Source organism: Trachurus japonicus, chromosome 21 (genome assembly GCF_045865225.1).
Source record: "Trachurus japonicus isolate A0001 chromosome 21, Traja_1.0".
Lineage (NCBI taxonomy): Eukaryota > Metazoa > Chordata > Actinopteri > Carangiformes > Carangidae > Trachurus > Trachurus japonicus.
In genome coordinates, this window is record NC_140927.1 from 19,413,141 (window position 1) to 19,428,526 (window position 15,386).

The 15,386-nt window shown below is 40.8% G+C and overlaps 2 protein-coding genes across 2 annotated transcripts; one reads left to right on the forward strand and one right to left on the reverse strand.

Moving 5' to 3' along the window:
* Positions 1 to 882: 882 nt before the first annotated feature.
* Positions 883 to 2,355, reverse strand: LOC146965102 (NAD(P)H dehydrogenase [quinone] 1-like). Its single transcript, XM_085765983.1, has 6 exons — positions 2,230 to 2,355; positions 1,911 to 2,075; positions 1,684 to 1,814; positions 1,490 to 1,603; positions 1,317 to 1,418; positions 883 to 1,245 (listed from the first exon to the last, which is right to left on the reverse strand). The coding sequence occupies exons 1-6, from the start codon at positions 2,231 to 2,233 to the stop codon at positions 940 to 942; spliced, it is 822 nt and encodes a 273-aa protein (XP_085622109.1). The 5' UTR covers positions 2,234 to 2,355; the 3' UTR covers positions 883 to 939.
* A 10,174-nt stretch (positions 2,356 to 12,529) lies between these two features.
* LOC146965103 (helix-loop-helix protein 2-like) lies at positions 12,530 to 13,162 on the forward strand. Its single transcript, XM_085765398.1, has one exon. It carries the CDS (start codon positions 12,577 to 12,579, stop codon positions 12,913 to 12,915), a length of 339 nt encoding a protein of 112 aa, XP_085621524.1. The 5' UTR covers positions 12,530 to 12,576; the 3' UTR covers positions 12,916 to 13,162.
* The last annotated feature ends 2,224 nt before the right edge of the window (positions 13,163 to 15,386 follow it).

Below are 15,386 nucleotides of genomic sequence, written 5' to 3' on the forward strand. Positions count from 1 at the left end.
TAGATTTTAGCTGTTTTGGTCTCCTACCACCTCCTGAGAGAAATCTGTTTTTATCTGTTAAAAGCTTCCCTTTGCTTGATTAGTAGTGAACAATGGTTCTTTTACTACCTATAAAATGGGCAGAATGGAAGGCTCTGCATGGATCACTATGCAATATGATTTTAGCCATTTTAGTATAGTTGTGAATGCACTACATACAGTAGATGTGCAAAGTTTTCAGGTACACTGATAAGACAACTGAAGTCTGAGTTACTTGGAGACGTAGGAATTTTCCACAAGATCAGAGTTGGATGTGAGTTGAATAGAAAGCTACACTGACATGACATCTGTGCTTAAATGTGAAGAGTCTGAAAACCAGACAAGACTGGTCTTATTTAGAAAGAACACCCAAAGTCTTGGAACAAAAGTGAATAAAAGAGTGGGTGGCACATTTGAAAGTGTTCTTTTTAAACCAAGCTGAACATTTAATCTGTACAGGACAGCAGAAAATTGTGAAAAATGAAACAATTTCCAGATTCAGGGAAGTTTTCTAGGCCAGGACAATGCTGTCGTGTCAGCTATAGCGTGAAATATCCCAGTATCTCACAGCAGAAGCTTGGAGACGGACAACATGTGGACTAATGCTTACCATTTGTGCAGAGAATGGCCTACAAAATACTTCTCATTGCTCAAGTGCAACAGTCAATGTCTCCATTAAAGCTGGACATGAAGCCAACAACAACCCAGTGGTTAATGCATTACAAGCAAGACTAAGAGAGTGAAATATTGTGCAAAGTCTGTACCCTATTTGGATACACTCCCCCCCCTCTCATTTGGCTGTACCTTCCATATTTGTAAACTAAGGGAAAAGCAATAAATTATAACCAAACAGAGTGACAAGAATTAAAGCCAAAAGCAGATTTTATTGTTGTACAACTGCTCAATGAAGGCCTGCTGTCTTCAGACTCCGGCTTTTCGGCCCATCTGGTTGTTGGGTGGCAGTGGTTTACCTATGTGGATCCCCACTGTCAGTCCAAACTCCTTGGTGGCATGCTTCTCATGGACCTCAGGCTTCAGCTGGAACCCCTTCTCCATGTCAAAGCAATCCATGGGAGTGAAGCTGAGCGGCTCCTCCTCCAGCAGGCCTGGCAGTCGTTTGCGCCAGGCCTCCAGCATGGCGGTGCGATCCTCAGAGGGAAGGTGACTTGGAGCCCAGAAGATCTGAGGGGCCAGAACCTGGAAGCCACAGTAGTGTAGGATACCGTTCTGCAAGAGAAGTCATCGTTAGTCATTCGTCTGATTAATGTTTGAAGCAGGTTAATGAAGAATTTAAATACCTGCAGGGGCCATAGTGTGACATTCATGTCTCCATTGATGCCATTTGCACTGAACATGGACTCATGAGAACCAGTGGTGAAGGCCAGCATGGTTTTCTTGTCCTGTACAGAGATTATCCACATTAAAAAAAAATACATATTTTCCATGCAAATCCACTTGATAGAGCACTTACCTTGAAAATTCCATTGCTGTATCTCTTTTCTTGCGAGTAGGCATATCCCAGAGTGAGAACTCGGTCAAACCAGCCCTTCATGATTGCAGGAACAGTGAACCAGTACATGGGGAACTGAGAGAAACAGAGGGGTAAAGTGTTAATGTGAAGAGTTTGGGGGCTTGGCATAAACAATACTGCCACTCAGGCTCTACCTGAAAGATGATTAGGTCTGCCTCAGTGACTTTACGGTGTTCCTCAGTGATGTCGGCAGACAGTTTTCCTTGCTCCCATGCCAGTTTGGTCTCCTCTGCATAACGAAAGTGTTCTGCATTCTTAACTTCTCCTGCAGAGACAAAAATAAAGCGTTTCCTGTGGTTCAGAGGAGCAAAGTTTTAGAAGAAAGTTATGACGTTTTAATGCCTGCAGGAAATTTATATACCAGTGATGTCTTCAGCAGTAGCTGCGGCTTTAAACTTCATAGCATACAGGTCTGATACTTCCACTGTGCAGCCCTGAGCAGTTAGAACCTCTACTGCAGCATCTTTAGCTGCAGCGCTGAACGAGCCAGCGCTCTGATGGGCGTACACAATCAACACTTTCTTGGCTGCCAAGACAAGAATCAAATTAATCATGTCATCATCCAGAGTTACACAAGTGAAAAAGAAATACAAATACAGCTGTACAATATACAAGCTTAATCAAAGCATCGAACAAACACGCCTACATCTTTCAGCAAGTACTAAAAAAAGCAAACTCACCCATTGTCAAACACACTGTGACAGACGAGTTGGAGAAATAAGCACCAGGCCTATGTAAATGGAAAGAGCAGTTCAACCTGCTGTTGACTTCAAGGTGCTGTTTTTATACACCAAGCCTTTGCAGCCTCACAGGTGCTGCCAATCAGCAATCAAGGTCATCAACCAATCAGCTGGTAATGTGGGACTCTCTCTCTCAGGACTGTCAGCCATGTTGTTCTGAAGCTGGACAGCATAGAGGGACTCAATAAACCACTAAAAACCAAGAATATGTAGGTTAAGGGAGGCAGCTGCAGATTTAGCCACTTTTAACCACAGGGTTAATTTACCATTACTCTTGCACATGCATTTCCTACTTCAAGGTAATGTTTGTCTTTTCCTATTATATCCTGCCAAGAAAGAGAGAGAGAGTCAATGTTTGCCTGGGCCTCTATGTTTGTGTCCTTTCTATAGTATCTTTGTGTGGCTTCTTGAGAGCATGCGTGTCTGCCCCCCCCCCACCCCCGTCTACAAGATGTTTAAAAATTGTGTGCCACTCCTTGTGTCTTCAAACCACATCCAAGCAAATGTGGTCGAGTGATCCTCTCACTCTGCTGTTACTGGTTTCCATCTCTGTTTGCCTTTACATTACTTTTCTCTAAAGAAACAGTTGCCTGCGGTCGACTGTGCTCACGAATGTTTCCCTGTAAAAGAAAATAGTCTCGGCAGTGGGCATCAAAGGCAGACATGAGCTGGCACACATCTGGGACCAAAAATCAGATCTTAAGTACCATCTATGCAGCCACTGTGAGGTGGGGTGGTGGGGCAGATGAACAACTGCTTCAAATTAGCACATAGGCACACATGCATGCAAAGACACCACATGAGTGAGGCATATGGATATGCTTTGTCAGCTGTCTGTCCTCCCATTGTCTCTCCTTTTTCTCATTTATTGAGATTGATTCATGCTTGAAGGATGTGCAGGTATTTGTCAGACCACCACATGGATTGTTTAAATCTAAAATCATGAAGCATTCTGGTGTTTATAAGGCCAACTCTTTTCATCTGTGGGGCCTCTCTATTTTTTCTTCTTTTTTTTTTTAAGCCATCACCACACACATTTTGGTGTTCACTGTGTTTCATAGCGAGCTGCTGGCTGTATTCCCTCTGTTGTGACAGGAAGGGATCATGTGTTTCCCTGGGAGGTACATTTTCATGGTTTATGATGTATTGAGCTACATGATCCCAGGCTGTTTTTTTGCAACCTTGTACACATTTTCTTCCATGTGTCAGGTATTAGGTGTGTGCCTCTCGAGGCCTGGTTCACAGGTTTCTTTCAGGCCTCCGGGTTTTTGATGCACCGCATAAAAGGAACATCTGCAGTCCACCTTTGGTCCCTCTTTACATTACCACTAAAAGGCAAATTATAGTTTACATAGGGGTATAAAATGGGTAGAGTCGTACAATTACAGAGGATTTCAGGATGTTTCATTTTATAGGCAATGCTGGTTAATCGTTTAAAAATGTGACCTACAGTGCCATCATGTGGCCAATCTAAGAAAATACAGCAACATGGCTCTTTCCATGTCTTGCCACACTTGAAATAAGATGTTCACACATGATGTTAGTGTGGCAGGACAAAGGGGGGCCCGGGCGGGGTTTGAACCCCAGTCTCCCAGGTAAGAGTCATGTGCTCTTGCCATTCGACCAAAGGTATATCCCTGTGGCCAAGTAGCCAGAGCACATGATCAATTGGAGGCATAGTGACAGGACCGTCAACTGTCACATTAGGGACAACACTATCCAGATGCTATAGCAAAATAATGGATTATTCATTGTAAATTTTAGGACAACACCATCCTCCCTGTGGATGAAATGTCAAACCCTCCAAGTTTTTTTATACTAAGTACGTATCTGAAAAAAAGAAGGTAACCAAATCTAATCCAATATTTATTTATATCAACTTTTTTTTGTACAGCTGTAGAGTGTAGGGTATATCATGGTTGCGGAGGACTTTTGGCAAGTCTGGCAACTTCAACGATAGGTAGATTTGCCTTAAAATATTACCCGCTTAGGTGGACAATATTCTTTTTATTTATTACATAAGTTGAGGTGATATCCATTACGGCTTTGAAAAAAGACAAACGAGTGCAATGAGGTGAACTGGGAAAGCCCTTTTTTTTAACATTTGGACCATAGTGAACAGCCACATTCTCATATTATTCCATGCTTCCATTGACCACTAGATGGCGACAGTCATTCGGTTCTCCTCCAGTGAAGAGATTAATTTGATGCTGTTTATGGTTTAATCACACTTTGAGACTATCCGCCAGCTCACTGGGAGGTTAAGGCCAAAGTGAGTAATGGCCATCCAGATGGTGAGTCGTGAATTGTGGCTATATACTGGCAGAACAGAGCCATTGTAAAGCATGCAAACTGCAACCTTTAACAAATTAATGTCACCGATCTAATCACTGGGATGACTATAGGTAAACATAGCACCAAGGTTTAGTGTACTTCTTGATACTTTTGGCAGGCTATCAGCACTGCTGCTTGGCAGGGATACAAATCATAAGTAATTGAAATAATAGCAGCCAGAGTGCCCGTTCCTCCTCTGTCTCAGTATCATAAACGGTCAAAACACCTCGTTCTTTGATTAAATAAGTAAACAGGTCTTTTTACTGACATCTTATAACTGTTTGATAGAAAAATTATTATCAGCATTGGACTGGCTGTAATTATGTGCAATTGGAATGAAAGATCTAAGATATAACCTGTGAAGTATTTGTTTTTTCATGACTAAGTAGCTATATGTCCACTGGAGAGCGGTTTACACCAGTTGCATGGTTTTCAGCAAGGAAATCACCATCTGTCAACACTTTGACACAGTAGCAGCTGCACCGTTGTTGGATATTCATACCCATTTGGAGTTGGAGGATGCAATAAAAGTTTGTGATTGGTTAAACATTATATTCATATCAGGCAGGAGCTCGATTCTATAAAGTTACATCAAACAGCTGCTTCTGTGGTTTTCACTCTTAATCCAAAAGCTGCTGTTTAGATTATTCTAATGAAACAGAAGTGGCCACAAGACAGAACATCTGGTGTTTCCTTAAACACTCGAGAGTGTTGTTGAGCCAATGTTGACAGTGCTACAGAGGGTGCAAACAAGTATAGGAGTCTGTCACTTGTACGCCTATTCATTCCAAGTCTTGCCAAATGTAAAGTTTCACTTCTGTAATAATCTGTTACATTTGATATCAGATACCTTCATTATCACCTGAAAAGTTGACAGATTCTTCCAATTCCTTTCAAACGTTTTGTCTTCTGGCTGTTTTTCCAAAAGCCATGTGAACCTGCTTCCTACCATTTTGTAGATGTCAAAACAGTCACAGCAGATATCATGCACATTTTCTGTTCATTCCATTATTATAATGCAGAGTGAGTGGAAAAATTCAGCGAAGACAGAAAAGCAAGCAGAAAACAAAACCCAGTGATACAGCTGATAAGTGATGACAGAATCACAATAATAGCAATGATAAATCAATTGTTCTCTTGCTTTGACTTTCTCACGCATTTTGTGCCGTATTTAGTTGTCTCCATTTGGATGAACTCATCACACAACACCATATGTATCACTGTGGTCAGAGACAGTCTGTGTGTAGCCCTGACTTTCAACAGGCGTTTTAATCAAGTGTGCTTCTCTGGTTGGTGACCAATAAAGTGACCCCAGTTCAGTCGAGATGGTGTAATATAAGCGTTTGCTGTTGCTATCAACTGTGATTCTGAGTTTCTCGGCAACAGATGGTCATAAAATACAGAGAGCTATAATCACAAGTAACAGAAAGAGGTGAAATGAAGCCAAATGGCTATTGTGCATTTTCTAAATAGAAATACTAATGTCTGTGAAGACTAAACCTTTGACTTTGATCACATTGTGTTTATCCTGTCTTTTTTTCCCCCCTTTTAACTCTTTCAGTTGCAGTTTTTTATATTCTAGCAAGGGCCCTTTCCCCTATCTGGTAGCCTATCTCTTCTCACATTTTATAACCTCACTTTGAAAATGTAGGCCTTAACTGCAATACTGCAACGTACCAACGAAAGCAGCACTACCTCATTCTTTCGTCATTGGGATAACAAGTTACTTATGTTTGTCAGCCAGAGTTTCCCAAGCCAGAACCCCTGAAGGCAACACCGTAAAGATGTTCACTGAACTGTGATAGCATCTTGCAGTGAAACTCTGTATTATTAATAGCATGAATGGCAGACAGACCTTGTGCATATTTATTTAATGTTACAGCATAAGCATGTACTAAGATAAGAGTCACTGCTTTCAGAGTAAAAGCTCTGAGTGTAGATAAATAATCTGTGTCTTTATCTATGTTACATTTACATGTCTTGCAGCTCTCCACTGTCCATTAACTGTCCCCTGAGGAGCTAGAAACAGGTGTCCTCTGTTATGTCTGCCTCAATGAAGTGGTTGAAGAGAAGTCCTGTAAACAACAATCTGAAAGTGTTGGTTTTAAGTTTGAAGGAGACAACTCTTGAATTTTAACTCACATTGAACATAACACAGGCATCTCCCTAGTGAAATTCTCAGGTGTGCAGCAAATCCATCTACTCAGATTTTCCGTTTAAGCTTCCCTGTATCAATTATATTTAGTTAAGGGTCTGTTTAGCGACTCATCCTCCACCTCAGAGTTGTTCTTCCAGTTTTAGACAGTTGGGAATTTCCTGCACAGGCCTAAAAACAAAAGTGGAACGAAACCTAAATGAAAAGTTTCTTGTTTGATACTGGATCGGCTTGTTGTCAATAAACAGAAAAGACAAGGGGAAAGTTCTCACTGAATTAAGTCATGACACGCCTCATCACTTTACATCATAAGTTTCCTCTGCCTCCCAAAATGTTTCCTGAAAATAAGTCAGCTATAGATCTAGGTCATGTTGTGTTGGCTGTGCTGGTTCAATTTAAAATAAATCCGTTTAAAACAGATTAATGTTGAAAGGACTGCTCCATTTATTCATTTATTAATCATTCATTTATGGTTATTTTATTCCAAAAAGGTGGGCGTTGTAACATCAACATTTGTCTTATCTGTAGGCTGCATTCCCCACATTCATACGATTTGAGACACCCCTACAGTGGACCGTACCATTTTCTTGACCAAACTTTAAAAGTCAAATTTTCTAAATGTTGCTAACCCTGTTCATGGCTAACTTACATGCCTAGGCTACGTTACATTGGGCTACTCACGTCAGTGGTTCATTCCCCATGTTTGTCAACCTTTGAGACAGGGGATTTAACGTCAGTGGACCTCAATATAGAGTTTGTCGTCTTAAAAGTCTTTTGTGTGGCTGTTGTGGGTAGTTAGTCTTTTAGCATTTTGGTAGGCCTAGACCAGTCTTTTATTATTATTAGGCTATTATTATTATTATTATTATTATTATTATTATTAGAAAGGCCCTGTTTGTTTTCACTCTGGAATTCAGGTCTGTATCTGGTTTGGTTATTGAATAATAGGCTATTACATGAGCAATGAAGGCTGAGTATTGAAGTAGTACAGGTCAACCGTTTTTGGCTTCTTACATATTTTCAAAAAGAAGTTTTCAATCAGGGTTACGTTTCAGATGTCTAAACTTTTTTATACAGTCTGGGTTGTTAAGAGTTTCACCAAATAGTGAGTTTTCCCTCTAAACGTCTTGCATCTCTATAAATGTTATTTGATCAAATATCTCACCGAAGGTCAAAGATAAGAGAACAAGTGTTGTGACCTTACTCAGGCACAGGCCTCTGTGCTGTATGGTGGTAAAACATTTAGTCTACCCATCTCTTTGTTAGGTTGATCATGTTTTTAGATTTGCTACAGCATTTTTTTTCTAGTGGGAATAATGGTCTGCTGTTGTTGTTTTGGATCTGATGCGCTGGAAGCTTGAGTCCTTTGTTTGTGAACCCTGCCTGCTAAAGTCTTATGCATCATTTTGCTAGTTTTATGGATTTGAGTCAACATCGTGGACATTAAAGTGAAACAAGCATCGTATTTCTCTGTTCTTCTGTTAGAACAAGTGGACTCGAAACAAGACCAGTTTGTCGAATAAAGTTACTAAAAACTATTTTGTGATCTGAAATGCAGTTGCCCAAACTAGAGGAAATGTATAGGAAACATGCTGTACAACTAGATGATGTTGAGGACTTGATAAGAAAAGCAAGTTAAAGGTATCGGGAGACGACAGCTTTCATAACCAGCCAGTCATGGGTGGGTAGCTCTATTGTCATATAACCCCCTAAAATCACAAGCTGTACATGCAAATGCCGAGGTAGTTTAAATCTTAATTTGATCCCTCCCTCAGTCTTCCTCTCTGTCTGGTTACCATCTGCTGTCATATTTTGTTTCTGCTGATTTGGAATCAGATATCTAATCAATCAGCTTTGTCACCATGGTTACAGCGGTGAGGAGGAAGTGTGGAGAGGAGGAGGGGGTGAGAGGTGAGACCATCCAGCTGCATTTCTCAAGGTTTTTTGGCACAACTTCAAAAAGAAGCAGAAGAAGAAATGAAACAATAATCTATTTTATCCTCTTTAATACATTATTTGAAGGAGGATGGCGTACTTAAGAGAAATAATGTCAATAACCGAGACCTTCATCACAAATGTCATTATTATAAATAGCCTAAGTCCTTTTATTATTTGGGAAAAATAGGCAGGGATTGATTGATTGTTCCTGGGCTGCAGTAATTATTTTTCATTGCTTAATCTGTTGATTTTTTTTTCTAATCAATCAACCACTGAATCTTATAATGAAGAGAAAGCGCTGAAGAAATACATATCAATTTCCCAGAGCCTAATGTTATGTAGCTGCATTTTTCAAAAACTAAAAGGTGCTCACTTTAAAATGTTATATAAACAGATCAAATCACATTTATTCAAGAAGCTGAAACCAGGAATTATTGAGCCTTTTTTTTCTCCTTTATATTAAATCCTTTTAGAAAATTGATTAATCTTTTTGTTGGTTGAATTATTGATTATCGACTAAAATTACATCCCGGAGAAAATTGGTTTGAAATAAAAGTAATTTTATTTAACACTCACAAATGCACATGTGCATGCATGAACAGACGAGGCGTAGGAGATGAAAATGTGAGGCTCGTGGCTCTGGCCTTTAAACAGATGGTGTCCAGACCGAGACAGATGAGGAAAAGAGGGAGCAGAGGGAGGAGAGCGCACAAGAGAGACTCCTTGGAGAGTGGCACAAGGCAAAGAACTGAAATGAGAGATTCTGCTGAAATCACATGGTTGTTTTGTTCAATATGAAACAAGCAGCAAACACACTAATTTCTGTGTAATGTTAGTTTACATATTTTGAATGCAGATGCAGATCGATTGATTGATCTTTAAATCATCTTGTGTAAGCAGAACAGGTATTGCTAGGTGTTAAATGCCCAGATAAATTAAAGTTTGTATAAGTTATCATCTATTCATTAGGTTGGCTGCAGTAAAATAAAGGATAAAAAATGAAGAATGAATACTGCTTGTGTATCACTCACCAAGGTCAGGATGCTATACTCAACAACGCTTCTGTTAGGAAATTACAGCCTTGGTGTCACTTCATTTAAAAATGTTTTAGCAGAGACAGAATTTATCAAAATAGTAATTTGTTTCAGTTATAGCCATATAGTGCGCTCCTGAAATGTTTAAAGGTTGACAAAAGTTTTGATCGATTAGACAAAAAAAACATAACTAAGAAAGTGGCTTTTAAATTGCTGGTAAATTGTGGATACTGATTGTTTGCTTATTATCGGATGTGAATGACCATATGTATGTGATTGATTGCTAAATGTGCCATTGAAGGATTATTTATTATTATCAGATCACATCAGAGGGCCAGTATTGTCATCATTTGGCTAGTTGATATACTGAGCTGCTTAATGATTTACATGATCTTTGTGATTGCTATGGACTTACAACCTTGTCACGTTCTCATGCTTCCTGGCTCCCCTCTTGTTTTTTCTTTTCAATAATGTTCAGGGTCTGTTCTGTAATTACTGCAAGACAGTTACAAACACACACTCATGATCATACATACACACATCACACCCTCTGACCTTCAAGACACTGACAGCGTCTATTATTAAATGCCACAGAGCAAAGCTTTTCTCAGTAGTTCTCCCTTGAGTCTATTTTAATTAGGGATGCGTCTCTTTTTAATGATTAAACTGAACGTAGGTTAGTTTGTTTAATGGTAAATGTGACGTCATATGAAGGAACTATAAGTATGTTAGCATCGGGTCAGCACTTCAAAGTTATACACAAAAAAAAAGAAAATTCTAACATGACAGTTCTGAGAAATCATCCTCATTACATTACGCATCTTTCCTCCAGTGATGAGCGGTGAACCCCGGCCATTTCCCAGTCGACAAGACAGGAATGGTCACATGGTGGTTTGGAGAGAATGATAATGATGTTAGCCATATGCCAAGGCCTTCTCAATAATCGCATATGTTCCCAACTGAGCATTTATGGTGCCATTTCTGACGGCGTCTGAGGAAACATTTTCCACCATCGGCACAGAGGTGGAGGCCCATTGGTGATTTACTCACAATGATTATGTTAGTAATGATTAGCACTGACATTTCCCTCTAAGAGATGAGCAGATCAAAATGCCAGAGCCACATGACTACTCCCGCCACGTTCGTCCAGACACAACAGGCTACAAGCACACAATGGCATCCACAATATCTGGCTGTATTTTCATGGCAAAGGATAGAGTCATCTTTGTTAAAAGCTTTGTCCATTTTTTTTATGCTTGTTTGAATAAATGAGCTGTTTTACAGTTCAGTTCTCAATTTATTTCCAACACAGATTGCCTACCCTTTTCAATCTCCTACCCCGGTGCCTTTATCAGCACTGGGCCTATTAAAGTGCAGCAAATGGCAGGGCACATACTCTGGTGGATTTTTACAGCTTATGACCACGTCAAGTGGTATCCACAGGCCCACTGCCCTTTTTAAAAGCCTGTCCTGTCACCAGCTCCGCATGCAGAGATGGGACCCAATCTTCCTTGACAGGCAGGCAACCAAGCCTGCCTGAGTTTTATAATGGATAGAGGATAACAGATGTTTGAGTCATATCCTGGAGGAGGCACTTTTGTTGTTTCTGAGACACATTTGATCCATTTTTTTCTTGACTATTTAGACACAAGATGTGCATATTTGATCTTATACTGTCGAGAACATCCATCTACAACAAATACTGTGCACAAACAAATCTGTTAGTGGATGTCTCGCGGCTCCTGGATCTAAGTGAAAAAGAAGGAATGGGTTCAGGCAAATGAGCACTCTTATCCCGCCTTTTATAGAGAGATGGGAGGGGGGTAGGGGGGGGGTCTTCTCATGCGCACACCCAGGCGGAGGTTTGAGGGAGAGACAGCAACAAGTCGCGCAGTCTCTCAGTCTGAAGGAAGATATGTCCACTCCACACACACCATGATGGACAGGGAGGAGGACGAGCCGGACCGCACCATGTCCACTTGACCATGAGTCACACTAACATGTCCTGCTCGCGGCTCTAAAACTCCACGGATCAGCACCGGGACAGCATGGAGGAGGCTCACGGGGATCTGGGTCTTTGAATGTGCACGGTAAGTTCAAATGTTGCGTTTACAGTTCAAAACTTAAAACAGAAAACAACTTTTATTATGTGGAAGAGTAATGTAATTAAAACACAATAAGAATGAACAGAGCCTTCAAGATAGGTCTTTTAGGAGCCTGATAAATAACAAGTTTGACACAAAGAATACATTGCCTGTTAATGAGTCGGTAGCTTAGAGAAATCTTTCCTTGAAACCAAATGCTTTTTAGAAACAACCCAGTGAGTAGTGTTAAGTGTATTTTACACGACAGTTCTCTAGCGGCTGTTGTTTGAACTGTAAGAAACCGTATTCATTATTATTCTGACTGAATGACCCGATATTGGGGACGAGCTGTTTGATTTCGCGGCGATATTGTTTCAGCACCTCGGATAGCTCAGGTGGCCGAGGAACAGTCACGAAGTCCGGTCACAAGGGGGCAGCACGAGTCCCTCATTAGGGCGCCTGGTCCCATAAAAGAAGTTTTTCAGTTTGTCTAAAAAAGGCAAAACTGCAGGCAGGAATGCAACGAAAAGAAAGGATAATATTGCCTAATATGTAAAGGATAAAAATCTACAAGTGTCAGCAAAATAAAATTGTCCTATAGCCTACTGAGTTGTTAGATTTGTGCCCCCGTTTCTGGCACTTGATCGTTACCTTGAAATATAGGAAGTCCAATTAAAAACACTGCTTTATTGCCTTTTGTCCTTGGTCTTTAGGTCATTTGCAGCCTGAGCACAGGAGGACGATGCTCAGTCCTGACCAGCCCGACCCCGAGCTGCCCTGGGTGCATACGGACACGGAAACCCTTCTGGACAGTGGTCAATGCAGGTCCATATCGGCGGAGCCCGCGCACGTGCCCGCCCTCAGCAGGGAGGAGAAGAGGCGGAGGAGGCGCGCGACCGCCAAGTATCGATCCGCGCACGCCACCAGGGAGCGCATCCGCGTAGTGGCCTTCAACGTGGCTTTTACAGAGCTGAGGAAACTCCTCCCGACCATCCCACCCGACAAAAAGTTGTCCAAGATCGAGATTCTGCGACTCGCGATTTGTTACATCTCCTACCTCAACCACGTGCTGGATGTTTAGGCTGTTAACATGGTGCCCACAGCCTGTGTTTGAGGGGTTAAAAGGCCATGTCAGACTAATGGAGTTGCCCCGAGCTCAGACACACTGTAGCCTATACTCTACATCCTGTGGTTGTTATGGGAATATCACTTTGACTTATCACCATGGGAAACAGCAGCAGGACTGCCTAAGGCTTGCTGTCATGAAAAGGATGGAGATATTTCTGAGAGCTGCTGTATGGTATTTGTGTTTCCACACTATAACATTGCAATGCCTTGTCTTTAGTCTGCTGGGCCTGCCTGTCCGTTGTGACTTTAATTCCTGTTTGCACCTTAATTTGTTAATATATTTCCACTGGGCTTTTGTGAGCTTTGATTTAGCTGCAGCTTAAAATTGCTTTTATATGCTGGAAATAAACTGCAACATTTTAAAATGTTGAGGAGCACTGTTTGTTGCTGTTCTCTGAAACCAAAAGGTTTTGCAGAGAATTTTAGATTTGTCTTAGGTCTCTGTTTAGTCTAAGTGTCTTGGGGTGGCAAGTGACTCCACATCAGCTGTTCTCTACCCTCTATTTTTGGTGTTTGCTGGGGTTTCCCTCCCTCTGGATGTGGCAGGTGTTTCACCACAGCACCCATATGATGGGCCATCCATCTGTCTACTCTCTGGGGACACACACACACAATTGCACATAGGCTACAGTATACAAATGAGACAGTTAGGCGAAATGTACAAGAAGCAAAACAGAGACTTTACAGAGCCACAGGACACTGTATTAGAGGCTCTGCATCTTGTAGGCGGCTGAACTTGCTTGAGGTTGCCTTTTTAAAGGTCTAAGAGATACAGAGTCAACATTATGACATTATAGTTTCCCGTGTTGTTCCAGCACTGGTTAAGGGGATCTGCTCTTAAAGATTTTTTAATTACTCATCAACAACAAATTAGATAGTACACAATTTTCAGTAGAAATAAAAAGATAATACTAATGAGGCCTTGAATATTTGATGGTTCTCTCAGTGTTTTGACATACTGCCCTGTCTTTCCACATCACCAAAAGATGCCTTTTATACTATATCGGATGAGATCAGGCTGTGAATGTGAACTCCCGCTTGTCTCCTTGCTTTCTCTCTCCATTAGTCAGAGGCTGTCTGCGCTCCTTCTCTCGTCCTTTTATGCAAGTCTCTGCGGTGTAATGTGGCCCAGGGGGCTCTGGTATATTGTTCATGTCCACTCCAGCAGTCAGAGTGACAGCCCTTTGTCTACATACTGCACATTACGCACACAGACACACACACACTACACATTCATCTACACACTGGATATATTAGGGACTCGAAGGAGAGAGACCTAACCTAATATCATATTTTAAGATAAATGGGGCAGGGAATGTAATTAAGGCCATGCATGGTGTAATACGTTCAGCCAGTATGAGTAAAAACTTTACTGGAACCATGGGCTATTTAAAACTACTTATACCTCTGTTAGGGAGTTAGTGTTTTTTGTTTTTACTTTATGTTAAATTATCTTTCTTGTGAACATGAGAACAGAGTACAGCAGTGGTTACAGATGTTAATTTGGACATACCTCTCTGGATGTCCTTACTGAGGCCATCTTCAGTTTGGAAAGGACCTGACAGTGTTTGGATTTGGAAGGAGCAACACTGCCCTCTGATGGAGTGTCCACTTTTTTTTTTTGAACTGCTTGACATACATTTTGAAGGGAACCCTGCTTGAAGTGGCAGCTTGTGTTACTGTAGTTGTTTGCACAATATCATTACTTGATTTTGCTTACTGCCTGTTATACTTAATAAGCCTAGGGTAAGAGGTGGTTATTGCTGTTAAAACCATTTGTGTCTCCATGGCTGTTGTGTGCACGAGTCTTTGATGAATTTGATTTGAATATGCTGTTTTATTTATGTTTGGTAAGTGCTCCTCAATCATTTCACATGAGCTTTATCAGCAAATGTATTGCAGTTGAATTGTAGCTGTTCACATTTAGAAAGAAGTGCTCTGACAGGGCAGCTGCTAAATGGAGCTCATTGCTGCTATATGGTGAATTAATAATGTTATTATTGTTGTTGTTCCTGATGTAGTAAATAAAATGTAAAGAACATTTATGATCCTTTCTTTCTTTCTTTTTTTCTTGCAGGTTGTTACCGCTATAGCCTGTCTTTTATTCTCACTAGTATTATGCAGCATTGTGTGAGTGGGAGTACAGTTATACACAAACCCATTCAGGATTATTGACCTTTCAAGCACGCAGTCTCGGCTGAAATAATGAGTGTTGTAAACCTAGATTTTAACACACAAGACGATATATCAGACAAAGAAAGAACCACTTTAAATACAATCTTTATCAGTAAGTGTAGGACTTTTTGGGCTGTTGACAACTTTGCCCGGTTTGATGCTCAATATGATTTTTTTGGCTTGGTTTTTCTTCTTCTTCTTATATTCCTGGAAAAAGCACAAGTTGTAATAAGTTATTGCATACCATTA